The following is a 12,979-nucleotide window of genomic DNA, read 5'->3' on the forward strand; positions in this document are numbered from 1 at the left end:
GCACAACCAATTGCCAAGAGATGATCAACGGAAGTAGCCTAATCCCTCCAGAAAGCTCAAGGCAACCACGTATCAACAACCATGCACGTCCCTCCCTGAGGAAATCCCCCATGAGAGAAACAAGCAGTAAGCAGTTATGTTTTCTGCCATGGAAACATCTAACAGCAGAAAGAGTTCTAGTAAACCATGGCACCACAACTCAACAGAAAACTGTGTACCAATTATGAAGACCGAGGAAACCAGTAAGACACTTTTAAGGGAAGAAAGACTATACTTGCACTACAGCTCTCTTAAATATGTCTGCATGTGGAAGTGACTGGCAAAGGACCTACTGTTAGGAACAGCGAGGTTCTGGGAATTCTAAACTTTTCTTCATTTAAAAGTGATACTCTCTGGGGTATTGCAATTTGGTTTTGGTCTGAGTATAAATAATGTGTTCGTTGTAAAAAGCCTGAAAGATTCAGGGAAACAATAAAGAAACAATAAGCACACGTACAGTCCTCCACTGGGAGAGGGAGGAAGCAGAGGCCCATGGGCCCAGCCCACAGCAAACGGTGGCAGCAGCAGGATCTGAACCCAGAGTCTACACTCTCCTAATCTATTCCATGGAGCTCTGAATGTCATGTTCAGAGTCCAACCCAGCAGGCAGCAGGCAAGAAAAAGGTCTGTTCACACAGCAGCCGGGCCTGGGCCGTGCAGTGCCCAGCCACCCACGTACCATTCATGTTCCAAGTAAAGGCATCTCGCAGCTTCTGCCCGTCGATCTCCATGTCCAGCCGGATGGGGACCAGCACCTCAGGCTGGGATGCATTCTCATGGATCACAGCTGGGTCGTGGTCGTCAAAGCTGGAAGTGAAGAGGCAACACAGTAGGCAAAGAGTGCCATGGGTCTCCACGCACAGGGCCTCCCTCCCTGCAACGCCTGTCACCGCAAACCGGGCTGGGGGGGAAAAAGCCCACTTCTTATGGGGATGCGTCAACCAAGGGCTGAGCCAGCAGAGACGAGGCAAGCAGGGGTCCTGGGGCCACAAGGAGAGCGCTCCACACTTCATGGACACACAGGGAAAGCAGGGGGAGTTGCAGCCTTAGGCAGTGGGATATGACCTAGTCGTACCCTAGAGGGAGATTTAAGCCCCAAAGCAAGCAGAACTTTCACTGGTAACTGTGGGAAAGGAAGGGTATCTCCAGAAGAGGAAATACTTGAGCCAAAGCCAAGGGGCAGGAGAGGTAAGGAACTGTTGAGGAAGCAACAGCCAGAGCACAGAAGATGGGTGTTCCAGTGACCACCTTGACAAACAAGGAAAACAAACTGCATGCCGGACACCAGTGCTCTGGGAAACATGGGCACAGAAAGGGACAGGAATAGAGAGACGGGGCAGACAGGAGCGGTCATTCTACAGAAGGGGAGGCAGCCCTGAGAAGGGACGTTCAGCCAGTGATAGGAAGGAAGGGAAAAAGGGAGGGAAGAGAGCAAAGGGGCCAGCCACACAGATGTTGGTAAGAAGTGAGCTCTCAGCAGAGGGAACTATAAGGGCAGAAGCTTCTGGGTGGCTCTGAAAGCAGTGAGGAGATTCAGATGACTGAGTAGTGACAGTAGCAGGGGAAGAGGCCAGAGAGGAGCAGCCACCACGAGGACTCCAGGCCTGGTGGGCACATAATAGGGTATCTGGAAGACGTGCATCCAGGATAGGTGTCGTCTGCCCTGGGTGAGGGGGCCCACGCCTGTGGGGGAGCTGGCCAAGGGTGGTCCAACTCTGGACTCTTGGAAGGCTGAGAAGGCGGGAATTTGCTGAGACTCGCTCTGCGGCTTGAGGAGGAAGAATCCCAGGGTTTGGGCCTGAGCGCAGGAAGGATGGGATTACAGTGTCCCGGGATAGAGGAGTCTGTAGGCAGTGTGTGAGCTACCTGAGGGCGGTGTGTAGGGGTGAGGCTGGGCTGCAGGGATGAAAGTGGGGTAGGAACTTGAAAACTGTCCCCCAAAAGATAACTAGTCCAAATCCCTGGAGCCTGTGACTGTTCAATGTCAAAAGGGAGAGAGGAGGCTTTGCAGATAAAACGAGGGATCTTAAGAGGAGATTACGCAAGTAGCCCTAAACCACAACACAAGCATCCTTTTAGGAGAAGTGCAGTTTCACACACACAAAGGAGGAGGCCATGTGGCCACTGAGGCACACGCTGGTTACGTAGCCACAAGCCACGGAATGCCAGTAGCCACCAGAAGAGGTGGGAATGGCTTGTCTTCCCCCACCCCCCGCCATCTAAATCATGAGAGAGCCTCCAGAGGGAATGGGGTCCAGCCAACACCTTGATGTTGCTGCACAGAAACTCCCGGTCCCAGAACTGTGAGAACTAGATTTGTTGTTGTTTTAAGCCCCCCCAGTTCGTGGTGATCTGCTCCAGCAGCCACAGGGAATGGATAGTGGGGTCTCAGTGGGATGGCGTTTGAAACCACAAGGTAAGATCCAAGGGCCACACTTCCAGGAGCACCCCTGGAGAGGCTGGGAAACAGCAGAGAGCAGAGACACTAATGCAAGTAGAGCTCAGAGCTGAAGCAAGCCAGAGACCAGCTGTCCTAGAAGCCCAGGGGCAATGGTTTCAAGAAGGCAGCATGGTGTTTTAGACAAGGTCAAGGCAGAGGAGAGGAAGAGGCTTAAAAATGTTTGAGGACTGAGGCAGAATCAGTGGAGGGTGAGGCGTGCTCACCACAGAGGGAAGGTTCTCTTCTTGTCCCGGCCCATGCGGTTCCTGTTGATAGTCGTGGAGCAGGGCACGGCATCCAGATGGTGGGAGCTGTTGGGCAGGGTGGGCACCCACTGGCTGTTCCTCTTGGCTTTCTGTTCCCTGGGGAGACGTGAGAAATGCCCCTCCTCAGTCTAGGAGCCCAACACTGGGCTACAAGTCATGGTCAATGGACACCCACTGCGTCCCTGCCGGTGGTGAGCCCTAGGCACCCCAGGCTCTGTACAGGTCTACTCCTCAGACACCCATTGGTACCCACTCAAAGGCACCCGGGCTATAGGAAGGGTACAGAGAGGCCCCCGACACAGCAGAGCAGCCCCCAGCCAGTGCACAGGTCACAGTGTAACATGCCATGTGCCACGCATGACTCCAAGGGCACACTCTCCCCTTTGCAGGGAATGTGCACAATGAGGTGGCTTCCCAGAGGGGCAGACCCTAGAGCGGAGCCTTAAGCATGAGGTTGGGGTTCACTGGGGATGCGGTGGTAGGGGAACAACTGGAATGGGGAAGGCATTTCAGGAAATGCACAGGTGGCAGGAGAGGGGAGGCATGGATAGACTGTGGCCTCAGCTAGGGCCAGAGAGGCAGACGTGGAGAGAGTCCTGATTAGGGGCTGGCGTGCTCCGTGAGAAATGGGAGTCCCCGAGGAGGAGTTTGAAGAAGGGTGAGACAAGATCAGACTGTTCTTTTAGACATACGGGTCAGCCTGAGTATGACACTCAATGACACTCTGCCTTGCAGGTTTCCAAACCAGTAGGGTATGAGAAATGTGTTAGTAAAAGCTTTCTAGAAACTGAGGCTCAAAGTAATTTAAGTAACCCACATACCATCAAGGATTCACTCTTCTTGCCAACCTACAGATTGCCTTTACTACTAGGATAATACCAAAAGGCTATTTTATTTTATTTTAAAGATTTCTGTTTTTTGGTAATCTTTACACCCAACATGGGGCTCCAATTTACAAGCCCAAGATCCAGAGTCGCACGCTCTCCCGACCGAGCCACCCAGGCGTCCTCCAAAAGGCTCCAGCGCTGGCTCTGAAAGGCAAGCTCTGCACATCACTTTACCGTCCTTGGGGGCTGCCTTCCCCAATGAGTCTGACCAATGTGAGGGCAAGTGGCTGTGTGTCATTTACTTTTACATCCCCAACATCTCTACCATGTGTTTCATAACAGTCTGCTACAATTTAAAAGATGTGACAGCAACCACTTGATTTCCCTCCCCTCAGTGTCTTCACGGGAGGGGTGGGGAGACAAGGCTGGCAGTCGTTCTTTCCAAGCAGCAGTAGAGAGCAGAAGCGGTGGCTGTGACCTGCCCAGGCCCCAGGAACTGACTCTTTCTTTTCTCTTCTAAAGCTGGGACCTCTTGCAACTCAGATGCTGTGGTCCCAGAGCACCCCTTGACTGAGGGTGGAGGCAAGGAGAGATTTATAGTACTAAACTCTGCTGGGACTTGATCAAGTCTCCTGTACTCAAATCTTGCTTGGATCTTACCAAATACCAGAGGCCTGGGAAAAGGAGGACCATGGAACTATTCTGGGCAGGGCTTAGAGCTGGGACAGCAAGACTGGGCCAGTGGTTTTGAATCCTGGCTGCGCAAGGTCCCTCAGGGTGCAAAACTTGAAGTAGGAAATCTCTGAGCCTCACAAGAACCAGGGGACTCCTGTCTCTGGAGAGGGCCCAGGAATATGGGTTCTTTACAAATTCCATGTGTGAGCTGGTGTAACTGGCCCGTATTTGGGAGCCTCAGGTCTAGACTACCACCTCTTTTCTAAGCCTCCTAGAGCTGGCACTGAGCCCCCCCCCCCACCTGCCCTCAACCTGCAAAGTCCTGCCCTACCTCTGTAGTGATCTTGTTCATTTCCAGGCCAAGCCCTCTGTCAGGTAACTCTCTCAAGTGGAGTGCAAGTTCTGTCAGACACAGTGAGTAAGTCAGACACCAAATCTGAGAATCTGGGTCACGTATTTCGACCCTTCTTCTGCCAAAAGTAGGTCTGCCCAAGGGGGTGGGTGGGGGGGGGGGATCTAGCCTCTGCCCAGCCTGTCCAGTGATGAGGAGGGGAGGTGCCGGTCCTGGTCCTCCCATGGGGCTGACTGGATGGGGGAAGGCACTTCCTGAGCACAGAGCCCATGAAAGCAGCTTCTTGCAAACCTCAACCCCCAACTGTCTCTGTAGTTTTGACCTCTAGGGTAACAGTACTCTCCTCCGTCAGCTGTTCCTCATGTGATACGATCATCAAGAAGTGTTTACTGCCCCATAAAAAGTTTCCGGCTGACATGTGCAGACTTGAAAGCCCCAGCCATATGTACATCATTCCCTTCTGCCACTTCCCTAGGAAAGTCTAGCCATCCTTATGTTCTTACCACATCCCTCGAGGAAGGAGGAATCTGCAAAGCACACATCTCTAACACTGGCCAAGTTGGATGTGGGCCATGGGGGTTGGGAGGGTAGGATTATAGAAACAATCCAATAGTAAAGTTGAAAGAAAATCTGGAAAGAAATGATTTTTCCATAACCACATCACTTGAAACAATAACCCTCCTCTCCCCGCTCCTCAGTGCCCCTGGGGTTTTGTGCACGTAAATGCATGCGTTCTAGATGTTCTGCACGTCATTCACGCGAACGACATTTCTGGTTGCTGTAGAGTATACTTAGTTATGACATAAACAGTTACTTATAACCCAGTCTATCTGCCTCCAAGATCTAGTCTATCCTGGTCTGTATCCTAGTCCGTAGTACCTTAGTCTACTCAGCTGGCTGTACCTTCACTCAGTCAGCCTCTCCCTAATGGCTCCACACCATCCATTTTTACTCAAAATGCTACCTCTGTGCCTATAATGGTTTCTAGTGATGATGGTATTCTTTGAAATTAATTGGGACAGATTTAGGGGTGAAATGAGTGGGTCAGAGAATGAAAATAGGTTTGATGTCACAGGCATGCTCGTGTACAAAGGCCGTGCCAGGGTGCCTCAGTGTGCCAGCTCTATCGTGTCTTCCCCAAGCCTTTATGTCGATAGTTGCCTATCTGTTTTACTTTGAATTCTTAATGTTACATGAGGACAACTTCATCTCCTTATTTGTTTACTCCTTATGCTTCCAGGGTGGCCCGCCCTTTACCTATTGAGCTATTGGGGCACGTAGTTTCTCTTACAAATCTGAATGAATAAAAACCAAATGAAACTACCTATGAAAATGAAGAACTGGGGCACCTGGGTAACTCAGTTGAGCGTCTGACTCTTGGTTTTGGCTCAGGCCATGATCTCACAGTTCATGGGTTCGAGCCACGCACTGGGCTCCGCACTGACAGTGCAGTGCCTGCTTGAGATTCTCTCTCTCGTCCTCTCTCTGCCCCTCCCCTGCTCATATGTGCATGTGCTCTGTCTCAGAATAAACTTTCAGAAAATGAAAAAAATTTTAAATTAAAAAATAAATCTGAATGAACAGACTCTATAACATATTCACCTCCCAACTACTTATCTAATTATTACTGTAAATACTCTTTTAAAGGTTCTAAGCTCAAACACTAAGATCTATTGTTCTTTTCGGAGTTTATTTGGGCAACTCATTTTTCTGACAGATTAGCCCCACTTTCAAAGTATTCCTAACGACTTTCCAGGACCCAAGACTTGGCTTACGTGTCTTAGAAATTCCACAGACACACCAGAAATGTAGCAATCTGGCTAAGATGATTGGTAAGCACAGTGGATGAAGTGTTTAAAGGTATTTCGGTTCAATTTAACCCCAACTAGTTCTAGGGTAGAGAAAAATACCTGTTGAGAGCACGCCCTGGCCAGGAGTGCATTACCTGAGGTAGGTGGGGGGCTCCGTGCTGATGGAGACGGCCTTGTACTTCTCATCATTGCCATCCAGAATCTCTTCCACCTCTGAGGCTTTTAACAGTGTCACGCTGGTGGCCAGGGTTGTGTATCCATGATCTGTAACCAGAGACGCCGCTGCGGTCACCCTGCTGGCGGGGCGGCAAGAAGCAGCAGCCAGCAGATGCAGCACATCGAGGTCCTCACATGCAGGAGGAGGGAAAAGCGCGTGTCAACCTTACTACTGCTGAATGCTGGCCTCTTCCAAAAGGGCAATCTGGACCGAGTGCTTGAGAGGTCCTACTGAGAAAACACTCCCACAGGATTTACTTGCACTAATTTGTCCCAGGAGCACTGGCTCCGGGCACAGGGTGGCAGCAGCTACAGTGCAGCACGACCAATGGGGAGAAGGCTGGGGTAGGGGGGTGCTCCAGAGTGATACCACCAGTGGGAAGAGGTCTGACACCAACTGCGATCCACGACACGAAGCAAAGTGGAGAGATGGAATGAAAGATGACAAGTACTCTTCTTTTAAAACAAGAGCCCGGAGAGTTACAAAGTGCTGCCTCACACCCAGTGTGAATTCCCGGCCCCGTGCCAGTCAACACGTGCTGTCTGGGGAGCAGGACAGAGTCTAGGCAACTCGACCCATAGCTCTTCTAGGGAACTTCGGGCAAGAGCTGCTACCTGTCTGCGGGTCCAGACTGGCTTCTCCTGGAGAAACAAATTGGTTACGGGGAAGGGTATCTCCAAAGCACAAGGCAGAAGAGTCACTGAGACTTCACCTGAGGCTTGCAGAGGGGAAAGCAAAGCTAGGAATTCACTGTGTTAGTGATAAGTGCTCCCCTGGGGGACAGAGGGAGGATAAAAAGGAGACTTTGTCAAGCGAGTGGCAATGTCGCAGCAGCAGATAAAAAAAAAGAAGCCCCGGCTCCTGCATTAAAAGAACCACTACTTTGCCCACAGCGGACAAGACCACAACAGTACCCACAGACACAACCAAACAGTGCAGACTGTGAAGTGCACACACACACACACACACACACACACACACACACACACAGCGTCAGGCAGAGTCTTCACCCAGGCCCAGGGTAGCTCTCCATAAGGGGCCACAGCAGAGTCAAAGCAGTTTCACCACCTGCCAAACATTGCGCGGCATCCAACCCGAAATAGGCGGTGAGACTCCCCCAAAGGGGCCTTCGGAGCATCTGGTGGGCATCTTCTGGCCCTGCACACGGCTGCCACAGCCAAAGCACATGCGGCTCTCCAGCGTCAAGGCTCACTGGGCACACCCCAGGCACACACCTCAGGCACACCACGCGGGCACATGCGCATGAGCTCTAGCACACCGGCTGCCAGAATGAAGGGCTACGGGATGGAGGTGCTCTGAGAAGCAAAGCGGTGAAAGCCCCAGAGGGGAGTGGAAGCTGGGGCCACCACCCGCCACTCGGGCTGCATGGAGGGTGACTATGGCGACACGCCCACGGCAGACAGCAGAGCATCACAGCATTCCTAAAACGTTTTGAGACCAACATGTCTTCACAGCACCCACTACTGTCCCGGCCCCACCCCCCTCAACCCCCTCCCCCGCCCCGCCGACCCTGCTGAAGATACCTGACAAGGGACCCCTGGCTACCCGGAGCCGCTGTTGCCTGAGCTGCATGCATGCTCCACGGCGACTCTGCCCCTCACGTGCTCCCTGCCACGTTAAGGTCAGGGCTGCAGTGAAGACACTCTGGAGTGAAAACGTTTTATCTTCATGACATAAGCGAGTGGTTTTGAAACAGGTTTACAAACCCTCGTGAAGACGCACCCTTAGTGTTAGGTTTTGTTTTTTTACCATGTGACGATGCAACTATTTTCTTCCGCTCTTCCACAGTGGCTAGTCGCCTCCAGAGCGAGGGGTATCTCTTGTACAGAGAACCTCGGAACATACGGAGGTAGTTTCCCACCTATGAGTAAAGCAAGAAGGCTCATTATGAGGGTCACGTCTCGATGCAGAAAGGGAGGGTCCTGGTAAGAGGCTCTGCCTGACTGAGTGACGGAGCACAAGCTGGCCTCCAGGCACCAGGCTTTCTGCAGCCACAGAAACACATTCTGCTGACATCAAGGGTTCAACAGCAGTGCACATGTGGCCCGCATCTGCCCCTCTAGGCAGGGGCAATACCATCTGCATCCCAACGACACGGCTAAGTTCTGAAAGGCCTGACCAGACGCTTCTGGGGCAGGCCCCCAGAGCTCACGGAGACGCTCGAAGTGATTCTGAGTTCAGACTAAGGATCCTGGGCACTTTCCAGAAATGTAAGGCCCCTCTGACTTTCTTTTATCTTATGAACAAGACTGATATTTTTATGAGGCAATAAACACCAAAAAGGTCTTTTAATTTTAGACAGATGCAGGATAATTTCCCCCATGGCCCCTGTTGCTTTGTTTAGTAACAAATTCAAACCAGGAACACCAAAGGAATTTTCCAAGAGTTTAAAAAACACTTACTGGCAATCACCAGACTGCTATATAAATTACTGCCTCAAACAATAGCTTCGGTTTGTCTGTAACAGATACTCGAAGTATGACTTCTTTTGTGACAAGAAATCAAGTCTCAAAGTTTTTATAAAGAAACTCGATTATTTCACTGACATTGCAAAAATGACCACTCGAGTCACATGGCAAGGGACAGCCAGTGGACTGGGAGCCACATGCTAGCTCCACCTGTACCGGGAATCACCTCCCTTTTCTGGATCTCCTTACTCATCTGTCAAATGCTCAGCAGTTCTGAATTTTGCCCCACGAAGGACCACTTCTATTATTTTTCCCATTTTCCTACCCAGCAGAACAGGGTAAATGTGTGTTAAGTGTGTTTCTCCATTTTTCACAAATCAAAGATTTTTATGCTCGACAACCAGAACAGTCTAACAGAAGAGTCAGGGGTGCCTGGGTGGCTCAGTGGGTTAAGTGTCTGACTCTTGATTTTGGCTCAGGTCGTGATCTTGGGCTTTGCTGAGTTCAAGCCCACAACGGGCCTGGGATTCTCTCTCTCCTTCTCCCTCTCTCTCTCTGCCCCTCCCCCACTCACACTTTCTATGTCTCTCAAATAAATAAACTTACTGCAGGCCCTATACTGCTCCAAGACACCTAGACCTTTCCCAAGACCCCTGAACTTAGGAGACCAGGGCTTGCCCTCCTGGGTTTCCCCTGAACCAGCCTGTGCCCTTCTCTGGACCTGTTTCCCCCAAATGTAAAATGAAGAAAATGAAGGTGTGAACCCAGGGATTTCTAAGGGATTTCTCTCAGCCCCGGGACTCTGGCTTGGTGAATACAGCTGCCTACAATGGGGGGAGAACAGTGACACACACACTTGCTGCGACCACACATGCTTTCCCAAAGCTGCCGCACAGATGTGGCATGGGGGCACATGGGTGTGTTGCTATGGTTGACCCAGCTCTCTGACTATGGTGCCTGTTTTCCAAGGGGAAGGGACCTGCAGGCCATCCACCACCCAACGCTGTCACAGGAGTTTCTGGTTATCAAGAGTCAGCCTCCTGATCTTGAACCCTTCCCAGACTTCCAGAGGTTCAGCCTGGTCCAAGAGAGCAGACGTCTCTCTCCTCTCCCATCTGGGACTCTATAGACTGGGTGGGTCTCAGGACAATTATTCTCACTGAACAGGGCTGAAAGAGAAGACTGACTGCACTTAGCCTTCTAGAAACAAAGGCATATTACGAGAAAGATTTTGAGGCCATCAAGCCTGAGCATCTCTCACATATGAGAAGCATTACCCGGAAACAGAGAGGCCTCCTTTCCCATCTGGTTACATGCTCCCTCTCAATATACTCCATCTAATAAGTGAAATCTTCCTTTTCAAAAGCAGCAGCCATTGAGAGTCAAGGCAAAAGGGACTGCTTTTACCGTCCATTAGACTCATTAAAGGCTTCTTTAAACAAGTTGCCCAGTATCATTTGGGAATTCAAGTGCCTGCTATCCTATATTTAGGCAGTTTCCTACTGGTCAGTGAGGACCATTCTGAGCTGTGGCACATGGACAGGCACTGAGTCCACTTCCCCAGTTATGTCTGAAGAGCAACATTTATGTCAGAACATAAAAAACGTGGGGCCCCTGGGTGGCTCAGTCGGTTAAGCTTCCAGCTTCGGCTCAGGTCATGATCTCATGGTTCGTGGGTTCCAGCCCCGCATCAGGCTCTGTGCTGACAGCTCAGAGCCTGGAGCCTGCTTCAGATTCTGTGTGGGTGTCTCTCTCTCTGACCCTCCCCTGCTCGCGCTGTCTCTGTCTCTCAAAAATAAATAAATAAATAAATAAATACCAACCATGAAAAACGTATTGCATCCTGCCCTTGTTGTTTTATAAAAATTGGTTGAATATGGAAACTCTACCTGATACTACGGACAACACTGGTCTCCTAACCTGACACAACTAAAACAAGCCAGGAATCATGGGGGGTTGGTCATTCATTCATGCTATGTTCAATTGTAATGGGGGGAGGGGGGAATAATTTGAAAATTAAAAAAAAAAAAGAATGAAATGTTGGCATAGGATACTAAACACCATTAAGAGAAGAGACAACCCTGGGCATTCTAAAACTGCTTTAGCTTTCCAGGATTGGCACTTACCTCGTCACACAGGAAAAGATCCTACAGCTTGTATTTGCACATCTGAACTGCATACCCACAATTTAAAAAAAAGGAATATACACTAGCTGGGGACTGCTTTTGAATCAAAAAGGGGTAATCTGAAGCAACCTGGAAAAACGGTATACTTAATACAAACTCCCACTGAAGGACCAATTGTAGGGTTTTCCTAAAGTCAGTTATCCAGATGCTTCAACAAAGTGCTGTCACCTCTGGTCAAGAATTGAAGATATTTAGAATCGTTTCCTCATAATTCTGAGTTAAGTTCAAGATAGCTCGAGTCAATTGCTTCTGAACTGCTGATAGATCTAGCTCAGAGAGCGGGGCCTTATCCACCCCAAATAGGATATCCATCCTCCTCTCTATTTCCTCACTGGTAAATAAAAGCAAACAACACTTTTTGAGGATGAAACATCAGTAAATCCCATGTTTCCAATCTGCGATTTCAGGATCCCAAATGCAGCAATGGAGGAGGGATTACAGGCGAAGCCTCCAAAATCTCTCCCCCAGACGCTCCAGGGAAGCCCTTTCTTTGCGGCTGGCTGGAGCTGTACCAACTCAGGGTGGAACCAGTGACTCCTCAGGGTGCCCCAAGCCCTGGCAGCGGTGGGCGACCACCACCAAGGCGAAATCAGTAAGCAATCCCAGATCGCCGAGGTGCGCGGGGCGGAGTCAAACACGCTCCGCCCCGCCCCTTCCGAACGCACCGCGCGCGCGCCCGCCCTCCGCGATGAATGGAGACGCGCGTTCCCGGCGCGCAGACCCGCCCCGAGGCTCCCGCGGGGCCGGGGCCGGGGAGGGCGAGGACGCGCGGCGGGCTACCTCAGAGCCGATCATGTAGAACTCTCCGTCGTCCTCCAGCTGGAACTTGACGGGCTTCTGCCCGAAGGTCTTGCTCAACGCCATCATCATCATTTCGGCAGCGGAAGGGGAGGCCGGGGCCGGGCTGCGACGGATCGAGAGGACTGAGGAGGAGCCGGGGCTTGCCGAGCCGAGAACAGCCGAGGCCGGTAGGCGAAGGGCAGACAAATCAGGTGTTCGAGCCGCCGCCGGGAGCCTCAGCCGCTGCAGCAAACGACGACCAGGCCGCCCTCAGTGCGCAAGCGCGGGAGTTGACGCTGACGCGCGCGCCGCCGCCTCCCTAACAAAAGGCAGGGGAGCACCCCTTCGGGCCCCTTAAAGGAACCGCGACCCATTTCTCTGTTCCGGGCTGCTTCCCAAGTGGAGGTACTCAGAAGAACTTCTCACGGACAGAAATAGCAACAGAAGCCCTGATTCAAGCGGTGTTTTTTCCAGCCTCACAGCTAGGACTAGAGCTCAGCCCAGTGGAGGAGGAGCAAAACGAGGCCTGAGGCCAAGAGGAGGCCAGAACTACCCGTGCCTCAGTCTCCCTACCCGAAAAACACAGTGTACTTGTGTAGATAAGAGGGATCCTAGGAACAGATGCTCCAGTTCCAGACCCACAGCTGTTTCTGCGGCTGTGGACATGGGCAGAAGGACAACACTGGGTGAGGGCAGTTGGCATGGGCAGAGGTTCCAGGCTTGGCAGGATTCCAAGGCCCAGGTGGTACTTGGTTTGGCTGGGGCATCAATGAGCTGGACGGGAGGGAACTTCTCCATTCATTCCTTAACTCTGCACTCTGTGCCTACAGCAGGTGCAGCTGTGGGGTGCTGAGCAAAAGTAGATAGGCCTGCACTGCAGATCTTACAGCTGGGAGTGGGGCTAACAGTAATGAAAACATCAAAGCATCCGTGTTGCACAATGCAGCAGATCAAAAA

The 12,979-nt window shown here is 51.4% G+C and overlaps 1 protein-coding gene across 2 annotated transcripts in view; it reads right to left on the reverse strand.

Moving 5' to 3' along the window:
- The window catches only part of SMARCB1 (SWI/SNF related, matrix associated, actin dependent regulator of chromatin, subfamily b, member 1), a 33,189-nt gene extending 20,873 nt beyond the window's left edge, over positions 1-12,316 (reverse strand). Inside the window, exons 1-5 of one of the 2 annotated variants that reach the window (XM_029921454.1) lie at positions 12,023-12,316; positions 8,398-8,509; positions 6,545-6,674; positions 2,704-2,841; positions 719-846 (exon numbers count right to left, since the gene is read on the reverse strand). In XM_029921454.1, the coding sequence (XP_029777314.1) occupies positions 719-846; positions 2,704-2,841; positions 6,545-6,674; positions 8,398-8,509; positions 12,023-12,115 (601 nt within the window). In that variant the 5' untranslated portion in view covers positions 12,116-12,316. Of the gene's footprint in view, positions 1-718; positions 847-2,703; positions 2,842-6,544; positions 6,675-8,370; positions 8,510-12,022 lie in introns of both variants that reach the window. The other variant, XM_029921453.1, reaches the window with a different exon arrangement.
- Between the last annotated feature and the right edge of the window lie 663 nt (positions 12,317-12,979).

This window comes from Suricata suricatta, chromosome 14 (assembly GCF_006229205.1).
Source record: "Suricata suricatta isolate VVHF042 chromosome 14, meerkat_22Aug2017_6uvM2_HiC, whole genome shotgun sequence".
Taxonomy (NCBI): Eukaryota; Metazoa; Chordata; class Mammalia; order Carnivora; family Herpestidae; genus Suricata; species Suricata suricatta.